The sequence below is a fragment of the Mauremys reevesii genome, linkage group 7 (assembly GCF_016161935.1).
Source record: "Mauremys reevesii isolate NIE-2019 linkage group 7, ASM1616193v1, whole genome shotgun sequence".
Lineage (NCBI taxonomy): Eukaryota > Metazoa > Chordata > Testudines > Geoemydidae > Mauremys > Mauremys reevesii.
The window spans coordinates 39637680-39664057 of NC_052629.1; the positions used below are offsets into that span (position 1 = coordinate 39637680).

The 26378-nt window shown below is 45.1% G+C and overlaps 1 protein-coding gene across 2 annotated transcripts in view; it reads left to right on the forward strand.

Moving 5' to 3' along the window:
- Positions 1–232: 232 nt before the first annotated feature.
- The window catches only part of SPOCK2 (SPARC (osteonectin), cwcv and kazal like domains proteoglycan 2), a 50872-nt gene continuing 24726 nt past the window's right edge, over positions 233–26378 (forward strand). Inside the window, exons 1-2 of one of the 2 annotated variants that reach the window (XM_039547502.1) lie at positions 233–658; positions 25610–25618. In XM_039547502.1, coding sequence (XP_039403436.1) covers positions 479–658; positions 25610–25618 — 189 coding nt within the window. In that variant the 5' untranslated portion in view covers positions 233–478. The remainder of the gene's footprint in view (positions 659–25609; positions 25619–26378) is intronic. The other variant, XM_039547503.1, reaches the window with a different exon arrangement.

A 26378-nucleotide genomic window follows, 5' to 3' on the forward strand; every position in this document is an offset into this window, starting at 1 on the left:
TTCGCAGGGCTAGCGGGAGCCGCGGCCCGTCTGCGCCCCCCCGCTCCGGGCTGCAGCGGGAGCTGTGGGTGCTTCCCCGGAGCCTTTGTGGTGCCCGCTCGCGGGGCTCGCACTGCCCTGCTCCTGCTCCTGCTCCCTTGCGAGCGGGGCTAGTGACCGCACCGCGCTGTCCTGCCTGTCTCCCGGCTCGAGACTCACTTTGAAATCGTAGCCCCTGGGTGCTGGGTGGGTGCCTGTTTAACAGGTATGATGTCAAGTGTGATGCTGATGCTCCAGTGACTAAGCCAGCCTCTTCTGGCGCAGACTCTGTCATCCTATCTGTGCCTCCAGCTCGGGGTTTCAGAGGAGGGCATCTCATAATCAGGTCACATTCCACCGAGGATCCACCATCCGTCTCTCCCTAAATCGCGAGACCAGAGAGGGAAGAAGACAAATAATCGCTTTGCAAGAGGTGGAGAAAAAAAGACCAAGATCAGAGATGAGAGCCCCAGGCTGTTGTCTGGTGCTGCTGTTGCTGTTGGCTATCGCCTTGGCGGAAGGGGACAGCAAAAGGGGTAAAGACGGAGACCATCCAGGCAATTTTATGGAGGACGAGCAATGGCTGTCTTCCATTTCTCAATACAGCGGCAAGATCAAACACTGGAACCGCTTCCGAGACGTGAGTCTGCAGCCTAAAACCTTATAGCATGAGGTCCACCCTAGAGGAGGACAGGGGAGGCCGTTGAAAACCAAAAAGGAGTGCAGCGGCGAAACCTGTGCGAAAGGGCTGCCGATGAGAGCATTGCAATCTCTACTCTAATGGATCTGTAAAATATAGGGGGCTTCTCTGGTTGTTGTTATGTGGGGGGGAAAGAGATTTAAATACAACTGAGCAGGTTTCAAAAAGCCAGGGAGCTGAGCAAGTACTATGCCCGTGGAAAAATCAAATGATTTCATTTGCAAACCTGATTAATTTTGCTTTAGCTGGAGACCAGCAGGCATCGGGGAGATAGAAGCCAGAACAGTGCGGGCATAGGCTAGGCTAGGCAGCAGCAGCAGCACCTGATTGCATTAGATTGCACGGGGGTAGGGCGAGCTGGGCTGAAGGTGGTAACTCCCTTTGCAAATGTTGACCTTTAATTAGAGGGAAGGGGAGGCATTTGTTGCACAGAGCACGGAGCAGCTTTGCAGCAAAGGCAGCTCGCTGCATCGTTCGGTGAAAACAAAGCCGTTCCCAAGTGCTCTAATGAGTTTGCAAGGTTGCGTTTGGCAAGGTTATATGTGGCTCCGATGTGCTGCTGGACTGTGTTAATAAGCACCTTCATGGTGCCTAGACCTGTGCATTAAGATGAGCTGAGCAAGCGTGAATGAGTAAGGTTGAAAATACCGCAGACAAACGGTGGCGTTTTTATTGACATGTGTCCCCCTGCTCAGTTACTGCCTCTACATAATTACACCCGAGCTGTTTGATCCTAGCGGCTCCACATTCTGCTGCTTCCTTTTCATTATATTATTGGATCCACAGGAATGGTTTCCGGATGGTGGGATCAGACAGCAAATGACAGACAAAATAATTAAAAAAAGCAAGAGCAGAAAGAGAGAGAAAAGTAGGAGGGAGCCGAGTGGAAAGAATTATGCGTGCAAGGAAAAAAGCAATAAAACCGAGGTGTCAAATCAAAGCCAAACATGGGAAATCGCTTTTTCTCTCCTGCTGTTTTTCTTTAAATAAAAGTTTTATAAAACGTGGTAAGCGATAGATTGGGGGGGGGGGAATAATAGCCTGGGGGACTACCTCGCATGCATTTTTTTATTTTTAGGAGGACAGGTGTAGATTTCTCTGTCTGTGCAGGGTGGAGGCTGCAGGGAACTGAAAATCTGATCACGGGCACAAAAATGTGTTATAAGGAAGTTTCCAGAGGAGACAGCATAGGGGCAGGGTTACCTTGGAAGGGAAATGTGTTAGACTTTAATAATTCGCAGTTTTAGGGTTTTGTTTAAATATACATCTGGTGCTTTCTATATTCTGTGCTGGGTGATGTGTGGACCCTGGCTTGTTAAACCACTAGCTGCTCACAAATATATGTCAGCACAAAGGAGGGTGTGTTTCTTTGTTTTACTTATAAACTATTTTATTTTATCTTTTTGCTAATGTTGATCAAGGTTAACTAAGAAGAAGGGAATCATAGCTTCTTGTCTGAGATGGATTGCAGTGTAAATATTAATTGTTCTAAAAGTCATTTCTGGGGTCACAAAAGAGGGAGCCCCCTACCTACCCTTGCCAATGCTTAGTAATTAGGAGGAGGAGGCAGAATTAGGGACTTCCTTTCACTTGTGTTTATGCAGCACTCTGTTTAGGAGCACCTGTAGATAACCAGGGAAAATGCCTGAGTATTTTTCAACGGAGAGGTAATATCTTTTTCTGTGTTTAAAAAGCTCAGAGGTTGTAAGGATGGCAGAGCTATAGCTGTGGGGGCTGGGAGAAGCAATAGTTTAACTTAGTAGCTATTACATCAGGAGGAAAAGCAATTTGATTAAGTAATACAAGTTAGAAAAGGGTTGATTTTTTGCTCTCTTGATGCTTGTTTAGCTTTTTCTTTGCTCTCAAATGCCATTTCTCACTCCTTCTGAAACATTTAGTATCAGAGATGCTAAAGGATGGAGTTCCTCCTTTCTTTCAGATTATTGACTCAGCCTCAACATACCATATTTGCAAAGGATTATGCACATTTGCAGTTTAACCTTTGAATAAATAACACATAGTAGAAGTTTTGGGGTATGTGTAGCTACATATGCTCTCAATAACCAATAGAAATGGTGATTTATAGTGTTTCATATATATGAGTATATGTTTCATAAATGTAACCAATCAAATTGGCTATTACATGTTTGACATAAAGACTGAGCCAAGTCTATATGTTAAGGTTTCCATTATGAATTTGCCTATTAGGTACCATTATGTATCATTACAAAATAGTGGCTCTGAAAGTCCAGTTGGTCCAAAATATAATGCAAGACAATCTTCTAATTAAATAAGATTAAATTTCTTATGCTGAACATATTAACTAACATCTGCTATCAGTAGAATTGAACAACTAGATACAATCCTGCTCTAATTGATGGTCTTCTCAGGAAGGTTGTGGGTGGACTAGAGGACTGAACAGGTCTTTTCCAGCTCTAATGTCTATGACCTTGTGGACAGAAACAGAGGGGAATGGGCTAAACCCATGGCTAATGCTAATAGAGGTTTGGTAATGACTTGATCCAGAAATAAATAGTCACAAATATGTTTAGTAAAATTTATTTTTTTAGTGAAGGCAGGTGATGCAATATCTGAATACTTTTCCTGATGGTTCTTCAAGCCCTATACTGCAAAATGTACTGTTGAGTGTAATGAATTTGGTGGTCTCAGGTCATCTTTGCAAGGCAGAAGAACACTTAGAAGAGCTGTCATACCCAGTTTATCAGATTTTACTGCTGGCTGTGGAAGGAGAAAAACAGGTGGTCCCGTGGGTCCCAGCTGAGGTTTTTGTCTGGCTGTGTGAGGATGCTGGCATTGCAGCTAATGTACTGGAATCTTGCTAACCTATCCTACAAGTAATTCAACACATTCAGTTCAGGACACTTGCTAATCTAGTAACCTTCACAATTAAATGTAGTCAATAATAATAAGCATCTGTATTTAATCTCAGACTTTAATTTTATTTTGCTATTGTCCAAGATAAATTGGAGTTTTTACTGCCTCTTAATGATTATACTCATGCAGTAGTTACTGATCTGAGAATAACTTACTGCCTAAGGAATTCAGCTTGTAGTACTCTGTAAGAGTGAAATAAATCAGGTATAGGTTATCACTGAAATGAGCATGGTGGATCTCCTTTTTAAATGCCAGTCAATGTTGTTCCTGTTTAAAACCAATATATGGTATGGGATACTTGTCCATTTCTGCTCAAGACTAGAGCAGAGGAGAGTGTTACAAGTCAGGATTGGGGTGCTTTGACAGAGCTATGTGAAGACCTGGACTGGAATAGCCAGGGGCCTGGCAAATTAGGATTCTGGTGCATTGGCAGAGTTATGTGGGTGAAGCTCTCACACACCTCACATGCTATGTCTGATAAAGGTATCGGCCCCTCACTTGCATAATCACCAAATTAGAACATTGATAAAATTCCTGGGTAGAAGAAGTAACCAGCTAATTATTTGTGATTCTGTCTGCTGATGAATACTGCTCTGTATCTCTTATTGAAGGTTTATAGATTTACTGGGTCTCCCATTTTAGTGGGTTTATGTTGACAGGCTAATATTCTTGATACATTTAATGTTTAAGAAAATGAGGAACTAATAGCCCTGGCCAGACATTAGAGCTAGGTGTGCTGCAGGTATGTGAAGGCTTCCCTCACATGATGCAGCCAATGCACCTCCATTCTGATCTGCAATACTTGCTTCCTTTCCAGTCTCAGATCTCCCCTGAACAGAGAGGCACAGATACCCTGAAATGCTTGACAGAGAAATGTCCATTTAAGACGAGAGTGACCACCATAGTCATTTTACTTGTGACCTGATCTGTATTTGAACCAAGTTCTCCAAAGGTGAAAGGTAGCAAAAGATCCCTGATGGCTGAATTAGCTGTTAAATAACAGAGATTTAGAAGAAAATTGCACTATCGCTTGTGTGGATGTTTGTGGAATTATTTATGAGTTAATGGACTAGCCTTCCCCTCGTGATATCTTGATTCAAATCCCAGAGAGTTTACAAGTAAAAGGAGGAGGGGTAAATTATCCTGGTACCCTATGGATGTTTGTCTATATCACAAAGCTACAATACAGGATGTCATAATTCATTGCGGTGGTGAGGCTGTTTTCAGGAGACATACAGGACTGCAACAGCTGGACTATTGCAGATCAGAGGTGTGCAAAGGAAGCTTGAACAGTGTTTGCCCTGGCTGTGTTTGGATCTGTAAGTGCTGTTAGTGTTTCATTTAAATATGAGCCCCTAAATTAATCCAGAAATTCTCCTTACCAAAAAGAGGACTCTGCACAAGTCCTTAATTGGTAATGAAAGAGGTGTCTGGGTTCAAGCAATTTTTTAATTTTCATAACTGATGCGGCAAGCCCAGTGGTTCTGGGCTATGGACTGACAATCCCAGCGATGCCGGCGCTCAGCCTGGCAAGCCCTGGCACAAATTAAGCACTGCTCTGCGCCCATGAGAAAAGCCAGCAGAGCAGTGCATAGAGCATCCCTTTCAAGCTGCAGCCTTGTATGTGATCATGAATATGTATGGATCAGAGCTCTAAGTGAGTTGCTGGGGGTGAGTTGTAACTCCCTGTTAAATAAACCAATTAGTTTAATAGATAAAGGGAGAGGATAAAAGGAAAGGGGTGTTTCCCTGTTAAACACTTACCAGTGGAGACCTGATATGAATACAGTCCCATGCAGGACTGGTAAATCCCACTCGCAATAACTTGTTAACTTGTGTAAGGTTTTATATATTTACAGGATCTGGTTGACAGAAGTGTAATCTGTTATATATTGGCAGAGAAAGTAGCATGTGGGAAGAGGTGTCCAATTCAATTTGATATCTTTGGGGTCCTCAGGGAAATCAGAAGGGCAAGTCTGGAGTCGCTTCACAGCCCTTGATGCATTAGGACTTGGCTGCACTGAGATGAAGTCTGAGCACATCCTTAGCATCCTTTTCTTTGCAAAATATGTTTATTTGTCCAACAAGAGTCTGGGCAGTAGGGCCAATTCAGGAGGATGATGCATTTTGAGAGCAGTGGTTGCAGTCTCCTGTCACCAACATAATTATTTGGTGCTTCTATGTGTACAAGGAAAGCAAGCTAAATTGGTGACATTTGTATGCACTGGCAAACATGGTTGTGCAGGAAAAGATGCCTATGTATTGAATATGTGTGTCTGCATACTTGGGAGGACAGGTGTTTGTTTTTGTGTGTCTGTGCATACATGTCTATTTTTGCTTTTTAAAGTTGCTCAGGCAGCAGTTGAACTCACACTCTGCTATGCCCAAGGCCTAAATGAAGCTCTGAAACAATTTTCAGTAATACTGATAGGTCGCCTGGATTAATAAGCAAGCCTTTTGGAATTTATTTCTGTTGAGAAATACTGTACCCAGTGAGTCACAATTAGCTATTTAAATGGCAGAGAAGTTCTAACTAAGTTAGCTGGTATACTGTGCTCTTGTCCTATAGTGTAGGATGCAGACTAAAGTGGAGATGAGATATAGGATGAAAGGAAACACAATTATTTGGCAATGAAAAATCCTTCCTCCTGTGTTCCCTGCATCATGGCTAGAACAAACTGAATTGTTCTTTCAGTTGTCTGGGAAATTGTTTTGCTGTATTTGTTACTGTGCAGTGTCTCTCTCTCTCTCTCTCCCCGCCCCAGCGGCTGTGCTGATCCAGTCTGGTTCTCGGAGGCTGTGCATCATCAGAAAGCCACATCTGCATGGAGCTGCCAAACGCTGCAGTATTACTAATCATGACATGAGAATGAAGGCTATTGATTGAGATAAAAATACCGCTTTGTCAGACCAAGATAAATTCCATTCCACTGCCCAGGATCAGCATTCTCACTGCTTTACCATTGTTCATTTCTCTTCTAATTCTGGATTTTAAAGAGGTAGAATGCTTCAACAGTGTTGATTTTCACTGCACTAGGACAAGTTTTCTCTGCATGGGAATATCAGCTAGAGAAGAAAAAAAAATCACTGTGCCATGGTTTTCTGATTCTAAAACTCTGTTTCATGGTGTTTGTTCCCATTGGAATGTAAAACTCAAGTGATGCCCATATTGCTGCTGAACTGTGACCCCTAGTGCGGTTTTGGAATGATGCCAGGGCTGAGCCCCAGACGTTCCACCAGGCACTCCCAGCCTAGTATCTCTTGTGTCAGGATGTCAGTGTAAAGGACTGTGGACTCCCTAGTCCTGGCAATTAAATTTCCTCACTGTCCATACAGACACTCAACCCCTTCATTAAAATCTTCATTTAACCTAATCTTAATGTTATATTGGTTATATCAGTCATGTCTGCCTTAGTTAGCTTGGAAAGTCACACTCCTGCCTGCACACACAAGGACAGAGTGTGTGTGTGTGTGTGTGTGTGTAAGCACAGAGGCCAGTATAGATGTACAGCTCCACTTATGGTCTAACTTCCCTTCCCCTTTAAACCTGGGCGTGTAAGTATATTGAGTGGACGTCAGGATATTGTAACCATTGTAGTGAACCTCGGTTAAAAATGTGTAGTCTGCAGAGATTGTAAATTGCTCAAACCAGATAACTGCTTTGAAGTCTCCACTGATGCAGCTAAACAGCACTGGATTGCCTCTCCCCCAATACTAAAAAGAACAAGTTATACTAAATGCAAAACATCCTAACACTTGCAAAATTAAGCTTCTAAGAGTCAGAAAATTCTAAAAGTTAAGGTCTCTCTTGCAACATCATCCCATCCACACTGGGATAATTTTACGTGAGAAACCTTACTTTGTGGGATTTTTTGACTTTGCAGTCATAGTATCCTATTAACATTAGTTATGTTGCTTTTATTATAGTATATAGGAAAGGGACTTTTACATAGAAAACTGTCTAGGGAGGTCTTTGGGACAGATCCTCAGCTGATATCATGTAAACCTGCTGGAGCCAGTGGAGCTGTGCCAACTCACAATGTGTAAGCATAAAAATGTCAGCACATAAAAGGGAGCTCAGTGAGCCGCCAGTCTGGCCACATAACCATGTCCCCAGTGGGAGACAATGGGAAAGACAACTGACTCTTCCTGAAGGAGTTTTGGTGAAATTGTGATGTTAGCCAGTTGTCAGTGGTGGCCTCAGGCGCAGACTATAGCCTTTCGTGTTTGCACTTGTACCTTTGTAGGAGGGTAATGTTACAATCTATCATGACCATTTTGTAACCCATCAAAATGTTCAATGACAAAATGGCCTAGTTCTTATAACTTATTATGCAATGTATTATAGACTCATAGACTTTAAGGTCAGAAGGGACCATTATGATCATCTAGTCTGACCTCCTGCACAAAGCAGGCCACAGAATTTTACCCATCCACTTCTATAACAAACCCCTAACCTATGTCTGAGTTATTGAAGTCTTCAAATTGTGGTTTATTATGATAGTCTTAATGTACATGATAAAATAACATTAATGCTGCATAGAGGGTGCATAGCTAGAAATCGTAGAAAGTCAGCTCAGGAGCAGATGAAGATTTCTACAGCAGCTTTGACTTGGCGACATTGTGGATCTGGTATGTTTTATGGTATTTATTTCATGACACAAAGAGTAATATATTAAGCCACACAACTCACCAAGAATAGCAGTGTAGCTGCGATGGGATAGCTGTTTGAGTACATACCTAGGGTCTCAGATAGGATCAGACTTGGAGAGGCTAGCCTGTCCTACCACCCATGCCACCATGGTTACAATGCTGTTTTTAGCATGCTGGCTTGATCAGAGCTAGCATGGGTATGTCTGCTCAAGCTGGAAATTATTTCTTCCCAACACCAGTGTAGATGCACCCAGGGTATCAGTGAAATATAGAACCCTTCCCTCCTAGGTCACTGGCCAATATCCACACCAGGTCTGTAGTTCCCAGGGAAAGGTGTAATAAATAAATACCCTCAGAACTGACACTAAGGGTATGCCTACACTGTAATAAACCCCCTTGGCTGGCCTGTAGCAGCTGATTTGGGCTCTGTGTGTGTGTGTGAGACTGTGGGGCTATAAAATTGCAGTGTAGGCATTTGGGCTGGGGCTGGAGCCAATTACATAAAATGTTGCCTTATCAGTGTAATTTACAAAAGCAAACAAATACCCCACTGATGCTGCCAATTACCTCATCAGCACATTCCTGCCTAAAATGTGAAATTCTTCTGGGGAAGTGAAAATGTTTTTTTTCTTTTTTCCTTTCTCTTCATTTTCCTCCCTGTGTCCTTACTCTGCTCTAGAGCAACATAATTGTTTCCCAGTCAGTGACTTCCATCATATTCTACGCCCTAGTTAAGAAGTAACTAAATATTTAATAATTTGCTGAAACAAACCCAAAAGCCCTGTCAATCATGTGGAGAGCTTTGTGTTAAGAATGGGCAACAAGAAAGGGAGAGGATCAGAGTCCCTCAGTTCAGAGATGTGGAGAGACATGTCCAGTTATGTGTGGTAGGTGACACTAGCATATGCTGTAGCAAGTCCAGAGACAATCCCAAACACCATGATTGACCACAGAATTTTGTTGGCTCAACTATCACATATTTAAAGAGATTCTACTATATTTCATGACTTGAGGTCAGCACTGCCTGTCCTGTTGGTGGTCCTGTTAGGCACGGGATGGGAGGCACCAGTCTCCCTACACACTGCCCTCTGAGAAAGGCCTTAGTTTCCAAACCTGGCTAGTAGAACAGCAAAGGCAGAAGTTGCATTCTATTCTATGGTCAAGTTCAAAGCAATCTGTACCCATATCATATTTGGATGTTAACTGGTCACCTCTTGTGAGCAAAGCAAGATCTAAGGCGGGCTTGACCTGGTCTTCCTCTGTTCCCCCATTCTGTTTGCACAGGGGGAATCTCACTGGCACTGAGTGAGGACTCTCCTGCACTGCCCCTCCCCTTCCCCAAGTGAAAAGCTAGTTTAGAGGGAGAAGCTCACCCCTTTAGTTCTGGGTTTGCCATACTCCACTTAAAGCTTCCTCTCTCGATGGTGTTATATTGTCATGGTCCCTTCTTTAACAAGTTATTGAGGAACATGTAGACATTGCAGAGACTCTGGGCTAGAGAGGATTAGTCATGGTGGGTTATATAGGATGGGGTGTGCTGGGGAGCAAGAGAATGCAGTAAATTCCAGCCCCAACTCTGTGAGGGCAAAAGAGGTCACTGCCATGCACAAGCTCTGTCCCTGTTGGGATTGTGGAGCAGGTTTCCCCAACTTCATGATGTAGCATGCAGAATTAATTCCTTACACTTTCTGCATCCACCTAAAGAATTATATGCTTCAGTGTTCATTGCATGTTGGGGTATTTTGTTTGTACGTTGGAGTCTGTGCAGCTTATATGTGCTGGGAGGGATGTTGTGGGGAGTGTGCCCATGGGGTATTTTCTAGGGATTTCATACATCATCGACTCTACTGTTCAGATTCTCAGGAGCTTCTGGAAGAGTATAAAATTAGCTGTGATGGAGGGGGCAAGGGGATCCCATGTAGACCCAGAGCTGGGATTTATCTGTGAGAAAGATAGGATGTGAGGAGATGGCCTCTTGAGCTTTATGTTAATGAGGATACATTTGAGAGACTGTATGGTTCATGGGCTCAAATCCATGAGATGATAGTCATGAGATACGGAGCTATTAGGTAATAGCTGTCAAAGACTCCTGAGACCTATTAGATCACTGAGTCCATCCCCGAACAGTGGGTGTATGTGATGCTATACTTGATCTTGGCCAAGAAGCCGCAATAATCTGTTCTCTGTCCTCCGTGGTGTTCTCAACCCCTCCCAAATAAGTGTGGCCTACACATTTAATGAACATTCTGTCACTCCCCTCTCCCAGATCATTAGACCTAACTCTGACCCCTGTGGCATCTCTCTACTCCTCCCACTGCTTGATATATTGCCATTTGTCATCATTAACCTTTGTTTTCAGTCCTTCAGGCATGTGCCCATGTTCATTTCCAAGCCAAAATAAACTGGCCACCACAGACTTAGCAATGAGGGGAATAGGAAGGGGGGAGGATTAGAGTATGCTTTTCTAACAGGGTAGCTACCAGAGCAGAAGTAGTGTTTGGCTGCTAAGGTGCCGTATTAATGCATAGGATTGCCACCTCTCGTTCCAGCCCCTCCTGCCTTGAACTTCACTGCAATCCAGAGTTCATGGAGATATTTTTACCAGGATTCATTCCATTGAGGTTTAAGTGCTTTCCTAGTAAATTGTAGCTACAACAAGTCCTCTGTCTAGCGAAACACAGAATGGCTTGGAAATACTGCTAATGTAACTGGGTTTCTAATAAGATCCTATGGCTGGTGTATCCAGTGGTGGCTGGTGTATCCAGTGTTCACTGTACTCCTTTCCCCCTGGGAATGGCCCGTGGTTTGGGGGAATTCTGTTTGAGGTAACTACTTTATATACACTACCCCCCACTCCCCGAGGAATGTGTCTTCTGTGACTTCCTATTCTCCCCTGCTTTATGGCCCTCTGGTTTTGGAGGTCTTGCATCACAGCTGCCATCTTTTTCACCAGGAAGGACTATCCAGGACTCTACTTGAGTCTGTCAGTATTCCTGACTCACTGGTGTGCAGAGTTGCCTTGGCCAATGTGAGGTGCTCCCTCCATCCAGAGACTGAGTTAGATGCCGCCGCAGCACACACAGAACCTGGTCTCCCATTCCAGGGAAGGGAGAGAATGGGAGCAGGACACCTGTAACTCAGACAGCACTGGGCCCAGCCATATATTCAGCAGTGAGCACATTGATGGCTTCTAGAGACTAGTCAGGCTCTCACTATCAGTTCTGTTGGTGGTGGTGATTATTTTATTAATTTTTATTATGACACCTAGAGGTCTCAACCAAGATGAGGGCCCCATTGTGCTAGGCGCTGTAGAGACACACCTCCGTTAAGCTTACAGACTGGACAGGGTAGACAAAGGAATGTTAGTCCTATTTTACAGATGGGGGACTAAAACATGAAGCCCACAAGTTATAACTGTTTATTAGTTCCTTAGCTTTTCAGCTAGGTTTTTTTTCTAATTACTGGGTATTAAGGTTTGCTCACAACAGAATCATTAGTTCCTCCATCTACTCCCTCTTTTTGTTAATAACTACAGAGAAGCCATAATTTTCTGTTTGAGACATCTTAACTAATTTCCATAGCAACAGTTTGAAGCCACAAAGACTAAACCATCAGTGAATTGTCTTTAAAAATACCTCTTAATTAAGAAAAAATGAAGGGATTATTGATAATTCATTTAGCCTGCTGGCTAATACAGAATTGGCTAACTTCTGTCCTGAATCTGCCTGAGCACAAGATATTGCTTGTGTTGGGCTCAGGTTCGCGCCATTCTTGTGTCTTCTTGTGTGGCTCATGGGACATCCCCAAGTTTGGGACATGGTTGCCCGAGGCTGTGAAAAAGTCTGAAGATACAAGGTAATTCCTGCTCCAAAGAGTTTGCAAGGAAGAAAGGGAATACTTTAACCCCTATTTTGCATATGGACAGCTGAGACACAGAGAGATGAAGTAAATCCATTCTTAGTCCCCTTGTATTTTTAAGACATGGAAACAAGGGCATTAGGTTGCTTTTTGTTTTTTAACTTAAATTTGTGGTATGTTAATATAACAAAGGTAATAGATCTAACTGATCCATATTTAGCAGTAGAAGCTCATGTGCTTCTGTGTCTCTGAACTCAATGTACAGTTAAGCACAGACTGCCTTGCATACCTGGGCAGGGGAACCAAGTACAGTAACTTATACAAGTACTAAACCAAAATGGTAGAAATAATATTCTGCACTGTTATGTCATCCAAGGATCTCAAAGCATTTCACAGATGATGATAAAACCTAATAACTAGAGCCCTGCGCGGATACAAAATTTGTATCCGCATCCGATCTGTGATCTGCAAACATGGTCTCCGGATATCCACATGTGGATGGGGATATCCACAGATTTTCAGGGCTCTAGAAATAACTAGAATTGGTTGAGTATTTTCTGACGGAACAGTTTTCTATCAGAAAATGCTGATTCCACAGAATCAAAATGTTTCAAGGGAACTTGATGATTGTCAACTTTTGATGAAACCTCTCTGCCTGCTTGATTTCCTGCCATCCCACCAACCAGTGACTGGCAGATGGGCTGCCCAGTTCTCTGCATGCCCACCAGGCAAGCGGCCTGGGTCTGTGGGATGTCTGACAGGCAGGTTGGGTGGGGTCTGACAGGTCCAGCTAGTGGGCTCTTTAGGGTGCTAGGCTTTGTGGCTGGCCAGCTCTCAGGATCTCTGGCTCCCCATCTAGCTGCTAGGTACTCCCTGGATCCCTGACAGTCCACCTGGTGGGCTCTCAGGATGCCAACACCCAGCCTGTCTGGCTGCCTCCCTAGCAGGATCCTGGGAAGCCAGCCAGCTGAGGAGCCAGGTTGCCTGCTGTCCAGACTAGGAGCCTGCAAGCAGAGAAATTCCATTTTGAGTCTCCCAAAATGGAAATTTCCTTTCCCTCTCATAAAAATGTCTAGAGTTGTTTTTGTTCTGGTTCAGAATAAAACCTTTTTCAAAATCTCTAAATTTTCATGGAACAGACAATCCAGTTTCAGCACAGCTCTCCTAATACCTGTACATAAGGAAAGATGAGTAAACTGAGGCACAGAGCGACTTCAGGGGGGTGTTGTGTGAGGGTTACAGTGACCTAGAAACAGACAGTTTTCATGCAAACGTCCATGTTAATAAAATGAAAGGGATGAGAAATACAGATCTGGCCATCTCTCTAGCCCATCCCTCCGTCGCCATAGCTTGTATTACAGAATTATTTCTGACCAGAAATGCAAGGGACCAGCTTCTTCCTGAGAGCTGCAGCTGTTCAGCACCTCTGCAAATTGGGCCCATTGTTGCCAATGTGAATATATTTCACCGGAGGGAACGGAGTCACGTGACTTGTCAACGCAGCCCACTGCGCTGCTGAGAGTCTCATTTTAAAAGCCATCGCTGTCGTCTCTTCTCCATTTGGGAAGACAGCTCCTATTCTCAGGCAGTGCACTGACATTTATTGTATGTTACAGCAATTAGCAACCACTGTGGCTGGGTTGAGATTTCGACTCAACTTTTCTGTTTTCCTTCCTTTCCCCTCCCCTCATTCATATGAGCAGGGATGAGGAAGTTTTCAGTATCTGTCTGGGGCTCACTGAGCAATGCAGTGCACCTTGGTTCTCAAAGTCACTGTCTTCATGTTCCCTCTAATGTGCTTGAGTGCTGCTGTAATGGATATGCAGAGCAGAGTGACCTCACTGAAGCAGAGCGCATGGGCTGGGAGCACAGACCAGGCAGCAATTAATTGCTTTCACTGAACTGCATCTGGCCAATGAAAGCTAATGCAGTGAGTCAGTGCTGCCCTGGGTTTTGCTCTTTGTACTTGGCTTCCAGGATATTTGAGGGGTTGTGTGTTTGGTTTTTATTGCCTTTCATTTTTTACTCTTATCTCTGTCCGGCATGTCCTTTGTATTATTCATCACTCTTTTTTTCTGTCACTTAATTTCTTTTTTTTTTCTTTCTCTTTCATACCTCTTCCTTTTTCCTTTTCTTTATTTACTCTATTTTCCTTTAAACTCTCTCTCTTCCTCCCTCCCGCACTCTTTCCAAATACTCCTTTCACTCCAGTGGAGTGTGCTGTTTCAGGACACTGTGTGTGTCAGAAGTAATAAGCTGTCGGCTTTCCTGTTACACAGAGCTTGACAGAACCTCTAAAAGGTCTTTCCCTGAAAAGCCAGCATGAATCAAACTTAAAATGGTTTCTCCTCTGGATGCTTGGAGCCCCTCCTATGCCACGCTGTGTGTTAACGTCCATTACTGTCCTCTTTTGTTACTGTTAATGTTGTTTCATGATTCTTTGGAGGTTTAGATCTTGCTCCATCTTTGTGTTGCCAGGGCTCCTAACCCATAGTGCTTTCAGGGGGCCAGAATGAGCAAGCACTTTCTCAGCCAGGCAGTAATTGAGCACAGAGAAAGAAGATCCGCTTTGCCCCAACAAGACGCTGCTGTGTCAACCCTTTCCATGCAGAGAGGTTGCAGATACCCTGTTGTACTGATTAGAGAAGTGTGGAACCTTGGAGTGAGACCTAACAAACCTGATTTAAAAAAAATAGGACTAATAAGTGCTTTGCTGAGACTGCATGATATGTCAGCATCATTATCTAATGCAGTGCAGAGCTTTTTGAGCTACTGTAATGAAATAAATGAAAGTCTCTACTTTCACCTCTGTCCTGCTCTTACCTGCTTCTCATTTTAAAGTGTATGCAGATGATCAGACAAACAACAGAATCAATAGGTTGTTCCCTGTGTGTGTGTGGGGGGGGGGAGAGGCTTAAAGTGACCCTGGTGCTAGTTTGAAGGTGCTGGATTGATATCCTTGGTGGCCTGAATCTTCTGTTGGGTGTGTACCAGCAGAGCTGGAAATTCAGGCCTTTGTGAATGGTACCCTATGCTCCCTACCTCAGGGATGAACTTCTCTGCTGGGACCTGGTGTATTGCTGCTGGCTCCTATCCATTGAGTCATGAACCATATTGGACTGGTACAAACCCGTCTTGTCATCATGAGTCTGTGGTTTGGAGCAGCCAGACATCCAGGGAGGGTTATAGTGTGCACAAACGGTGAGAGGCACTAGCAGTCGTTGCCTGATACCAGTCCAAAACTTGTGCTGTAAATTGGGACAGTTGCCTGAAAATGTTAGGAAGCCCTGGCCTGTTCATCCCTACAGTGGATAATGCTGGGGCAGTTCTACTGCAGGCTTCCCCCACACCTCTCTCTTCCTAGCGTGCCTCAGACTTGTGGTAGAGAGATTACACCTGTCAAGTGAGACAGTAGTTCAGCCTTCAGGCCCACTGAGTCCATAGCATCTGTGTTGAGGCTGCCCAAGGGATACCAGTTGTGATCTCATCTATCTAATGACTGTGAAAGCAGCAAAGAGTCCTGTGGCACCTATAGACTAACAGACGTATTGGAGCATGAGCTTTCGTGGGTGAATACCCACTTCGTCAGATGCATTGTCCATCAGAAATTGGAGAGAGCTACCAGCTAGTTTAACAATAGAGGTCTGTTAGTGGCCTATTTAAATGACTCGGTCATTACTAATGTGGCCACAACTGGAAACTCAGCTGAGCTAGAGGAGAAAGGCTCTGTTTCTCATTACTGATCCTTGAGCCATCCAGTCTACAAACTGCTCCATTCTTTTTTTGTTGGGGAGCTTCCGTACCTATTATTTTAAAATATATTTAGTGAGGAGGAGGGAAAAGTAAAGCATGTGTAGGAGTCTTATGATCTCAGCATGAGCAAGAGCACTATGGTAAACGACTGTGCACCCAATTGTAGGTTGCTTCTGAAACGCCTGTGGATTAATAACTAATTGATACCAATTGGTTGCCAAACTCTATATTCCTTCTGACTAACCATCAACAGAGCTGATTTCCAGGCTAACTGTTACAGTGTAGAGACAGTGAGTATTCAGTATAACTCAGCACCCTAGATCTTTCAGTCACCTCCTCTGCCAGCCTCCCTCTGTCCATCTGGAAGCACAGCTGCAAAGGAGATGTATGGGGTGTGTGCACATCCTGCTGCAGCCAGGTGGCAGAATCCATCACTTACTGTAATGCTAAGCACCACTGAAGACTTTTTGGGTACCCCAAGACTCCCATTCAGTCAGACCAAGTGTGGACTGACCAAGTTGGACTTTATAGGCTCTTCAACTGTGTAAATTACATAATTGTTCGTGAAATATTTCTCATTGCATTTCTGAGTTTCTTTGAGTGTCCAGCAAGTAGCTGATAATTGAGAGCAGCAACCAGGCAGTTCCCCCCCTTGCAAAGGTGAGAGGGAAGGGAGCTGAGCAAACTCCATGGCATTTTGCTTTGTAGCTACCCTTATCTCCCCTGCGGTGTTTTCTTTTCCTTAATCTCGTGGATGCCAGCAATAGCGGGGACAGCACATTTGAATGTTGAAATGTTTGTTACAAGTTGATAACCTGAGAAATGAGTACATGAAAGGCATGTCTCTCCTTGTGACTGACCAGCAGTCTATCAACACAGAGCTATTCTTTACTAGCACAATGCAGCAACTGATTTCTCTGCAGTCCTAGTCAGCACCACAATAAATACATCTTTGATTTAATCTTAAATATAAATGTTGCAGTCTAGATCTAGACGGTTTATCCTGACAGGACAGGTTGAGGTTCATGCTCTTCTGCATAGTTGCTTTTCACCTCCTCAGAACTGCAAATAAAAAAGGGATTTTTAAAAAAAAGCCCAACCTTCCTTTTAAAAAGAATAATGGTGGTTTATAACGTAGGTTCTACTAACCTGTTCTTAGACTCCCTCTGTAGGGCAGGGTGCCTAGACTGGATGGGGTTTTATTATTCCCTTTTCACCCCCCTCCCCTCCAGTCTCCTGATATAAGAAGAGAAGCAGCTAAAACCATAAGCACTTGTGCATTGCTGCTGATGCAGTTTGCCTGGCATGTTTCCACCTGAGTGGAGGCTGCGTTTAAGTGGTGGGTAAAGTGATCTCTTTGCATGGAGTCTGTGAAGCACTTTAAGGTCCTTTGGGATGAAAGGTGCTGTAAATGTCAGGAGTTGTACATGAGAGCTTGGTACCGACGGTGCGTGTGTTTCTGTGTGATCTACACTGGCACAACTTTGGCTTGCAAACTGAAATGGGGAAAAAGGTTGAACTGCCAGCAACATACCAATCTTGGGAATTTTGACAGCAAGGAAGCCTGTAGCAGCTGCTACTATGTGTGAGTTCTGGCAGTCCTGGGATTGCCTGCCTCCCCCACTCCTCTGAGGATGTTATATAACCAGAGGCTACTAGTGCTCCAGGGAGGCCAGTCATGTTGTATGGTGTCCTTGTCTGTCTGTATTAGTCTACGTCAAGAGGTAATTGTCCTGAATGAGGGGCTGCAGTGTTAGTGAGAGGAAGAGCAGAAATACAGTAGCAGGAGTGCCAGAATATGTGAGCAGAGAGGGACAAAGCCCCCTGCCCATTCCCCCCAGCTCCCAATACATTTGGTAAAAATTTGTCCCTCATCTGGTAGTGCTGCTGCTGCAGCCTCAGAGGCAGCGTGGTGCCAAGCCAGCGGGTCTTCTCCCCAGGTCCATAGAGAATGGCAGCGGCAGAGGAGCTGGGGCTGCAACTACTGCTGGCTGGCAGGGGTGGTGCTGCCTCTCCTGGGCTCCCCACACGCTGCCTGTAGGGGAGGAGGGTGCTGAGGAGCTGGCTCTGTATGAGTGGGGAATACCAAGGAAGTGGCTCTGAGGATGCTGGTTCTGGGGAGAGATGGTGGTAGCCTGACAACAGCATTGCCACTCTTAGGCCTTTTAAACTGCACAGGCTGTGCAGGCCCCACTCAGGTGCCCAAAGTCCGCCACCACTTCCTAGTAACTCATGGGCAAGGCAGGCTCAGTCCCAGGCATCCGGCCGGAGTGAAGGGCCCAGCCTGGCCACCAGGGGGCGCTAACACTGAGTGGGTGGTTGGCACAGAAAAGCACCAACCCCACCCAGCAATTCAACTTCATGGCAGATTTGGTAAAGCCCACCCCACCCCCGTTCTTTGTTGTCTGCAGAATCGCTGTTTCGTTAGATTTAGTTTAGATGCACCCCACTCCACCCCGGTCCTTTGAAGCCCCAAGTAGTGCCCTGACAGTCAGAGCCACTGAAAAGGGTGTAGATAAAGCAGAAGAGGGCTGGGAAAACAACGTACTTTTTCACATCTAGACCAATCAATATGGGTGAGCAAGCCAGTCTCCTTTGCATCTACAGATATCACTGTCTGAGTAATTGCTAAATTACTGTCTGAGTAATTGCTAAAAAAAAATCTTTTCAGGATTAAAAATGAGGTTCTAAGGAGCCTCTTTTCTGTGTGTCTCTTCTCTAACTGTCAGTCTTCGCTGTTCTTGGAAGCTGCTGTTAAGTGTCTTATGAAATGCAAAGAATCCCAAGAAGATGGCATTTACTTAATTTAAAAAGGTAGTAATGGAAACTGCTATTTGATCTGGAGAGGTGTGTGTGGCAGAACCCCTGTGATTTCCATTGCACCAAATCAAGGAATATCTAGCAGACTGGGGACTGGAAAGAAGCCCCAAGTCACTGTCTGTAGGCAGAAAGGGAAAGGTTAAAAAGGGTCCTCCTGGGGGTAGGATGGAGGAGAGCTATTTCAGGTGGGCCCCCACAAGTCAAGCTGGATTGTTACTTTGTCCAAAGACTAAATCAAAACTGCACTTTGCTCAACAAGGCCCAGCAGGTAGGAGTGTGTTGAATGAAGCCAGGTGAGTGAGTGTTGCCTGGGCCTTGTTCCAGAAAAGGACAGGAGCAGCTGACAGGAAAAAGGACTCATGGCCCAGCAAGTTTCTTCTTTTAAACATTTGATAGTTTTGATTTTCATCCTTTATTTCCATCATGGGAAGAGCATGAAATTGGAGGGTGGTAATAACCCCCAGACCCCTGTCCCTTCCCTGTGCTGTAACCAGCATAGCTCTGTTGAACAGACATGCTGGTGAAAGGTGCTGGCTTGACAGCCACAGGAGACTGAAATCTTCTGTTCCTCCATGGAACAGGGAGAGCAGCAGAGCAAGCTTCCACATGCTGCCTTGCTAATGTGTCTCAACCCTGAGCAGCAGGCACCATTGCATAGGGTGAGAGGATAGTTCAGTTTCCATCTCTCTGCTGAGGCTACCACTTTAAGACATGGAGGACTGTGAATCAGAAACTGCACTGGAACCCACGGTCCTTTCACAAAGGACGTGTAGTCTGGCAGCTAGTCACTACTGACTTGGACTGGATTTGAACCAGTGACTAGGTGGTGAAAGGCCATTATCGATCCTGGCTCCCTCCTGTGGTGGCACCATGTCTGGTTGTTAAGAGGACTCTACTCGGTGTATAATAAATGCATGTTCTGGCACCGAAGTGGCAGAACTTTTAAGACTATTTGAAAGGAAAAGCAGGAATCTCCTTAGGAAGTGCAATCATGCTATTTAGAATCCATCACCGCATGAGATGGCTTGTGGTCTGATAAATGACACAGAGCTCTGAACTACTGAATGCACTTTACCACTGGCACTAGACAGCTCAGCTGCCGGGAGAAGTAGCGGGGATAGAGCTGATCTCGGATCAATAATACAAAATGGAATGGATGCAAGCAAATAGCTGCTTCAATGTGATACTGCAGCACTGGCTCACTCTGTCACCTGGTCTGCATGCTACAGTACATCCCTGGGGAGCATATGGGCTGTTGCAATTAACCACATCTATTGGTATCTGCTGGGAAACATTCCCTCTTTTTGCTGCCCACCCTGCACTCTTCTGAGCTAGGAAAAGTGGCTCCAAACTCCCCTTCCAAAATCTGTCCAGTGTCCCTAGCCTCTGTTTGTCAGAGGGTGGAGATGGATGGCAGGAGAGAGATCACTTGATCATTACCTGTTAGGTTCACTCCCTCTGGAGCACCTGGCATTGGCCACTGTCGATAGACAGGATACTGGGCTAGATGGACCTTTGGTCTGACCCAGTACGGCCGTTCTTATAATCTCTTCCCATTCTGTCCCAGTTCTGTGCCTCTTCAGGAGGTGCCTAGCTGGACAGCTCCTCAGTGATGCTGGACAGTGTAGGCATTAGTCAGCCATTCTGTACTGAGGGGGTGTAGGGATTGTCTAAAAAAAAGCCTGCTGCACTCCTAAGAAAAGGGATCCCCCAACAGTGTCTGTGCTGTGGCCATTAGCTTCCACTGTCAAGAAACTCAAGGTCAGAGCTGCTTGTCTGAGCTCACTCTCTGACATCCCTGTAAAGGGAAATTCAAGTAGAGGACGCTAATGGCTACTTGCCCCACGTTCTCAAAGGTCAGCAGGCTCTTTTAGTTCATCAATTACCCCAAGTTGGATGTGTGACTGTTGTTTCTACTCTGACCAGTGTCACCAAGAAAATGCCCAGCAAAACAGCTCCTGAAGGGATATCCCTCCACCTGCACTTGTGGAGTGAGGATAAATACTGGGGCAGTGAGGGATAATGAGTGGATTTCTCTCTCTTTCCATCTTTCTTTGTCTAACACGTGTAGATAATTGGCCTGTGCCCCTACAAAGTCTGTCTGCCTCTGGAAGCTAGCGTACATAAATGGCAGCTGCGGTGTGCCAAATGCGCACAGCTGGATGTGATGTCATTGCTGATACATCTGCAACAATATCTGTGTTGCCCTGGGCATGACTTAGGATGTGATAGATCCAGTGGCAAGAGAGAGCCCACACCCAGTGAGGGAATATCTTATTCTGCTTATTTCTCTCCTCTCTTCTGGTCTTCTCCCATTCACCATTTATCTTCTCTACTTTTCTGTTTTTATTTCCTCTCTTCTCCTCTAGCTCTTATTGTGATGGAGTATTTTGCTCCCCACTCTCCGAAATGGGACATTTGTTTTCTCGAACTTTTTGTTTACAGTAGGGGAGCATTAGAAGCATTTGATGTTTTGCTATGTACTAACAAATCAAGGGGCTTTATTTAAAAATTTGCCCTGTGTAGAAATATATATATATTTAACTCTTCTGAGGTCCTGAATGTGAGGCTTCCATATTGGAGGAGGCAGCGAGCATTCCCAGCATCCTCTCCATGGCCTTTGTTCTGGTGCCAAACTTCCCTTCCGTAGCACAAGATGAGGCAAAGTCTCTTTTCTGTGCTTTCAGCTCCTGAGGGAGCTGCTGTCTTGAGTCAACACTGTCAACAATCCCCCCTCCCACACACACACATTCCCAACCATAGAATGTGACACAAACAAAAGTGCTGGCTCACAGGTTTTATTTAAATAATTTTGTACAATCTGAAAATAAACCTCCACAAGAACTAGGCAGGGACTGATTAAATCCCCTGCAGCCATGAGCTTAGTGATGGCGTTTGAAAGAGACTTGGTTTTGGGGACTTTCCAACGTGCACATAGTACATTACTGCTTTATTGTGTATAGCATCTTCCATGCAGAATGCTTCTGAAAGCTGTCTGCAGAGTTAAATAACAAAGCTGCAGAGAGGCGTAATTGCCAGTAGCAAAGGGAGAGAGATTCTGAGGTAGGGGAGAGAGACATTAGATGCAGGATTTCACATCCAGATGAAGGAGAGTCAAGGGCAGGTGGAATTGCAGGAGGCCACGCCCAACAGCTGGAGCTGAAGAGGAGAAGACACTGGGACCAACACTGTCTGGATTGTATGGAGGGACAGAGAGTAGGTGGAGGCTATACAGGGGGAGGGAGAGGAGAGGAAAGTGGTCAAGAGCCCAGATTCTTCTCTTGTGTGTTGGAATAAATTGGGACCAACTCCACTGAAATCCACGTGTGAAATTACACCTGTGTAAAATGGGTTTAAGTTCAGGGAGCTGTGAGATGCACTGGACACATCTGTGTTTGTTGTTTAATGTTCACCGGGAAAAGTTCTTGTCCCCCTGACAGTGCCAGCCTCAGGGATACTTCAGGAAAGTGTGGGCTCTCCCTCCCCTCCCTTTTCAGGCACTAGAGAGTGACCATTCCTTCCCCCATCCCATCCAGCTGACAGTGAGTTCTCCTTTCTCTTTCTCCAGCTTACCCCATCTAGCTGGGTGAGGGCTCTTTCCCCTTCTCTGCTATTAAATCATGAGTTATCCATTTTCTCTTTCTGACAATTTACTAATAAGCCTGGTACAGAACAATTACCAGAAGGTGTGCGTGGGATGTTAATGAACCGCCATTGATTAGTTTATTACGCATGCACACAGACTACTGGCCCATCAGGGCCCATCCCCTTTCTCTGGCAGAAGCCAATGCCTGATGCTTCAGAGGATGGTGATGCTCCCTCCCCCAATATAGGAAAATGTTTGTTTGTGTCAGGCTGCATGCAGCAGTTGGATTCTTTCTGGGCCTGTGCCCTGGTCATCTTACATCTGTGGTATCTTCCCACAGTTGGTGGTGATACAGAGGGTGCTTTGAGAGGGCTTATCCCATATCTCCCCCATGATAACATGCTGCACTGTCACAGCAGCCACAAAGCTGGCTTCTGCAGCATGTCACCCTAGCAGCACTGCAGCCCTTGCTGTGCTGCAGATGGCACTCAGCCTGCCCTTGACTCCATCCGTTTGCCTTCCTGTGCCAGTGCAGGGCACTGATCAATACTGGCTCAGAGACCCACTATCTTTCCAAAAAGGCTCCTGCTGATTCAGCCTTTCTTAGACCCATTTCCAGTCCCACCTCAGCGAGTGACCCAGAGAGGGCAGCTGGCTCCACAGTGCAGCAAGCCACCAGCTTCTCAAAGAAGTCCATTTGCTAGCTTGGCAGAGCTCCTGCAGGATGGCAGTGTGCCATGTCTGATGATGTGCCGTTTCCTTTGGTAAGAGGGGCACTGTTTGTTGTGCTTTGTGTGCTCGGCGGATTGGGGTCATTGAATATGCTCACAGCGGGAGTGGAAAGGGTTGGAAGTCCTGAGTGTGTTCAGTAGAAAAGACATTGGTTTTGTCCTGCCTCTGCTCTGTATTGCCATCCCCACAAAGGGTGCCGTTGGCAGATGGGACACACAATGCCTTTGAGCCTATCGCAGCATGGCTGCATCAATCCAACTCTCTTAGTCCAAGGCTCCAGCTGTGCGGAAACCTGCCAGCATCAGGAGGAGGAGGAGGAAGTGGTTTGAGGCTTGGCAAGGAAGATAAAAAAACAGTGGGAAAGGAAGAAGAAGAGTCATTGAAGAGTTGCTTGCAGGCTTGGAAGAGAGTCCCCCAAGCAGGAAAATGGAGAGATGGATGGTTCTTTTAGAGACTGAACAAAGGGGCAGGTTTCCTGTTAGGAGGTGTCCTATAATCATATGCCTGCTGCTATTCTCACTAGACAGATATAGCGCTATTTAAAAGCCTTTCTGGATTTGGGACCCAGCCTGGGACCCCTCTGCCCATGTTGATCTCCCTTAAAGGGGTCCTTTTTTGATTGCTCGTTTTTGAACCTTTCAGAAAAAGTTCTGTTATCTAGAAAGGTTGGGGTTCTGTACTGAGAAACTGTGCATTGTCTGAGCTATCAGAACAAACAGCCTGGGTCTTTTTAGCAAGACAAGGAAAAGGAAACTGGGACAGATAGTGCCTGCCTGTGTGTGTGTGTGTGCATGTTCAATTATAGCAACGCATGTGTGTGAATGTGCACGTGTGTGTGTTTATTAGAGACACAGAGGTCACTCTAGTAGTCTCATTTAAACTATTGAGAGAGAAGATGAAGCCAGTGTTAAGATGCAAATATTTTACTAGCAGAATGGCTGGAGGGAACAAGGATAAAAAAAACAGTTTTAAAGGTATGTAGTGCAGGTATTTGATGGCCTTGCACTGCATGGAGTTGACTCGTGTAGCTCCTGAATTTGATACTGTGTTCTGCCACGTCTGACCACAATATATTAGTCTCTGCAAGCAACCAAGGGGCGGAGGAAATAGCAGGGCTGACTCTACCAGACAGCTAGTCATTTAAGGGAGCACCATGTATGAGGCAGTGAAACACTTGGAGACTGTGGGTGACTGTGGGTTGGCAGGGATAGACATTTGCCAGTTTGCCTGGCAAAAGCCCTGGATCTGGGCTTTGAAGTAGTAATGAGAAACCCCGGGTGACAGCATGCTCCTGACTGCTGCAATATTCTTAAAGGACCCAACTGTATCATACAACACCAGGGCAGCTCAGGAATTCCCTATGTGATGTCTCTGTATGGTGGGTTCATGGTTCACTAGGGATGTGCATGTCCCAGAGACGGGCTGAGCTGAAGACCTATACCTAATCTCTCCCTTACAAATTGTTGGCAGATAGTTGCATCTAGAAAATATGTTACCCATCTGTGACCTTCAAAGGCTGGAGTTGCATAGGACCCCATGTCTTATCACAGCTTCGTTTTCCTCAGGCCTGTCCAAGTGCATTAGCAAGATCTTCTCTAGCATCAGCCCCTTGCTTGGGGACTCTACAAGAGCGTGGCATCCCTCAAGTCAATTTTGTAGAAATACAGGACTTCGCTTGGCTTTCTTCTCATTTGGGATAAATGTGAAGCCTGCATGGGAGCCAGCTCTTCTCCTGAGCTAAGTTGCAGCTGCTGATAGAACATGTGGTATGGCTGATATCAGCCCCCAGGGCTCTTGGACATGTCAGAATGGAAGATTAACATTGGAGCTGTGGTTGGTGCGCTAAAGAGAACAGCTGGGACCAAAGGTACAGGGACATCCATTTTACCAGGAGCCAAATAACATCCTGTGACAGCACTTATTTGGCTTAATCAGTAAAGAATTCTCTTGCAATAGAATATTGGTCACTGCCAAGCGTCCTAATGATACCGACCCCCCTCCCCTATGCACTAAAATGTCCCTTCCTGGGTGTATGAGAAGGGAGCTGTCGTAACAGGAGAGCAGTCAGGATTTCATTGCCTGCAAATATGCCATATTTTTTTTGTTTAACATTATTTTATTGCAGAGAGACTGCAAAACAATAGAAAGGTACTTGTATTACTGTGAACTCTGCTGTATGAAACTTTACATCCATCTGCTGAAACATCATTGTTTCTGTCCCAGGGCTAACCAAGAAGTGTTGGGAGCAGTGCTGCAGCTTGCACAAAGCCTGGATTATCAGCCTTTGCCTTAATTTTTGTTCCTTGCAATCAAATTCCATTGTTGCCAGTGTGACAGAAGTACGATTTAATAAATGCAAATTAGGAAAGCAAGAAAAGATGCATTGGGGGAGTCTTTATAAAAACACATCACTTGGAGGAAATGAATTATGACATTTCAGGGAATTTAAACAAAGAAATACTGTCTGTGTGAACACAAACCCAGCCCTTTCTTGCAGCCTGAGCTCTGGCAGTGTCAGTATATTTCATGTGTGTTCTCTTTTCTCTCTCCTTTTGTTTTTTCACCTACTCTTCTGCTGTGGGCTGAATTCCCAGGAGGTGGAGGTTAGTATCGATTTTTGAATCTGGTTTCATTTAATCTTTACAGGGCATCTGTGTCATGTTCCCTGTGTTCTCCACCCCAGCTCCCTCCCTCTAGTTTTAGTTTATCAGGATAATATTTTGAGTTGATTTGTACAGTTGCATGCTGCATGAAGTATGGCCAGGATGAGTGTGTGTCTGCGGATATCTGTGGACCATTTTTGGGCTCATGGATGGATGCGGATCCAAATTTTGTATCTGCACAGGGCTCTATGTATGTGGTTGCGTGGGTATATGTGAGTGTGTGCCTATACATAGGCACATATTCATATTAACCTCCAGGCAGAGGACCACTTAAGTGGGAATGAAATGATGCACGAGCCTGGTGCTGGGCCTCTGCGCAGGGTGAATTTCATCTTGAGAAACTGTATATGTAATCATCACCACAAGATAGAGGGCACCGCTGATGGAATTGAACCAGCATGTATCAGAGAGGATTGTTGTTACATGTTAAGCATCAACAGTGCTCAGCACTGTATAAAAGTCTAGGACAACCCTTTTCCTGCCTCAAAGAGTTAATAATCTAAATAAGCCCAGACAGTTCAAGGAAGAGCATTCTACACGGTAGTGAGCCCCTAGTACCAGAGGCTGAATTTCCTTACTGAAGGGGGCAGACAACATCACTGTTGTTCAAAGGGTGTGGAGTGTGTGATCTGCTGTAAATTAACACAGGCCATCAGGGCACTTCAGAGAGTCTTACAAGAATGTTCGTTCATGGTTGGCA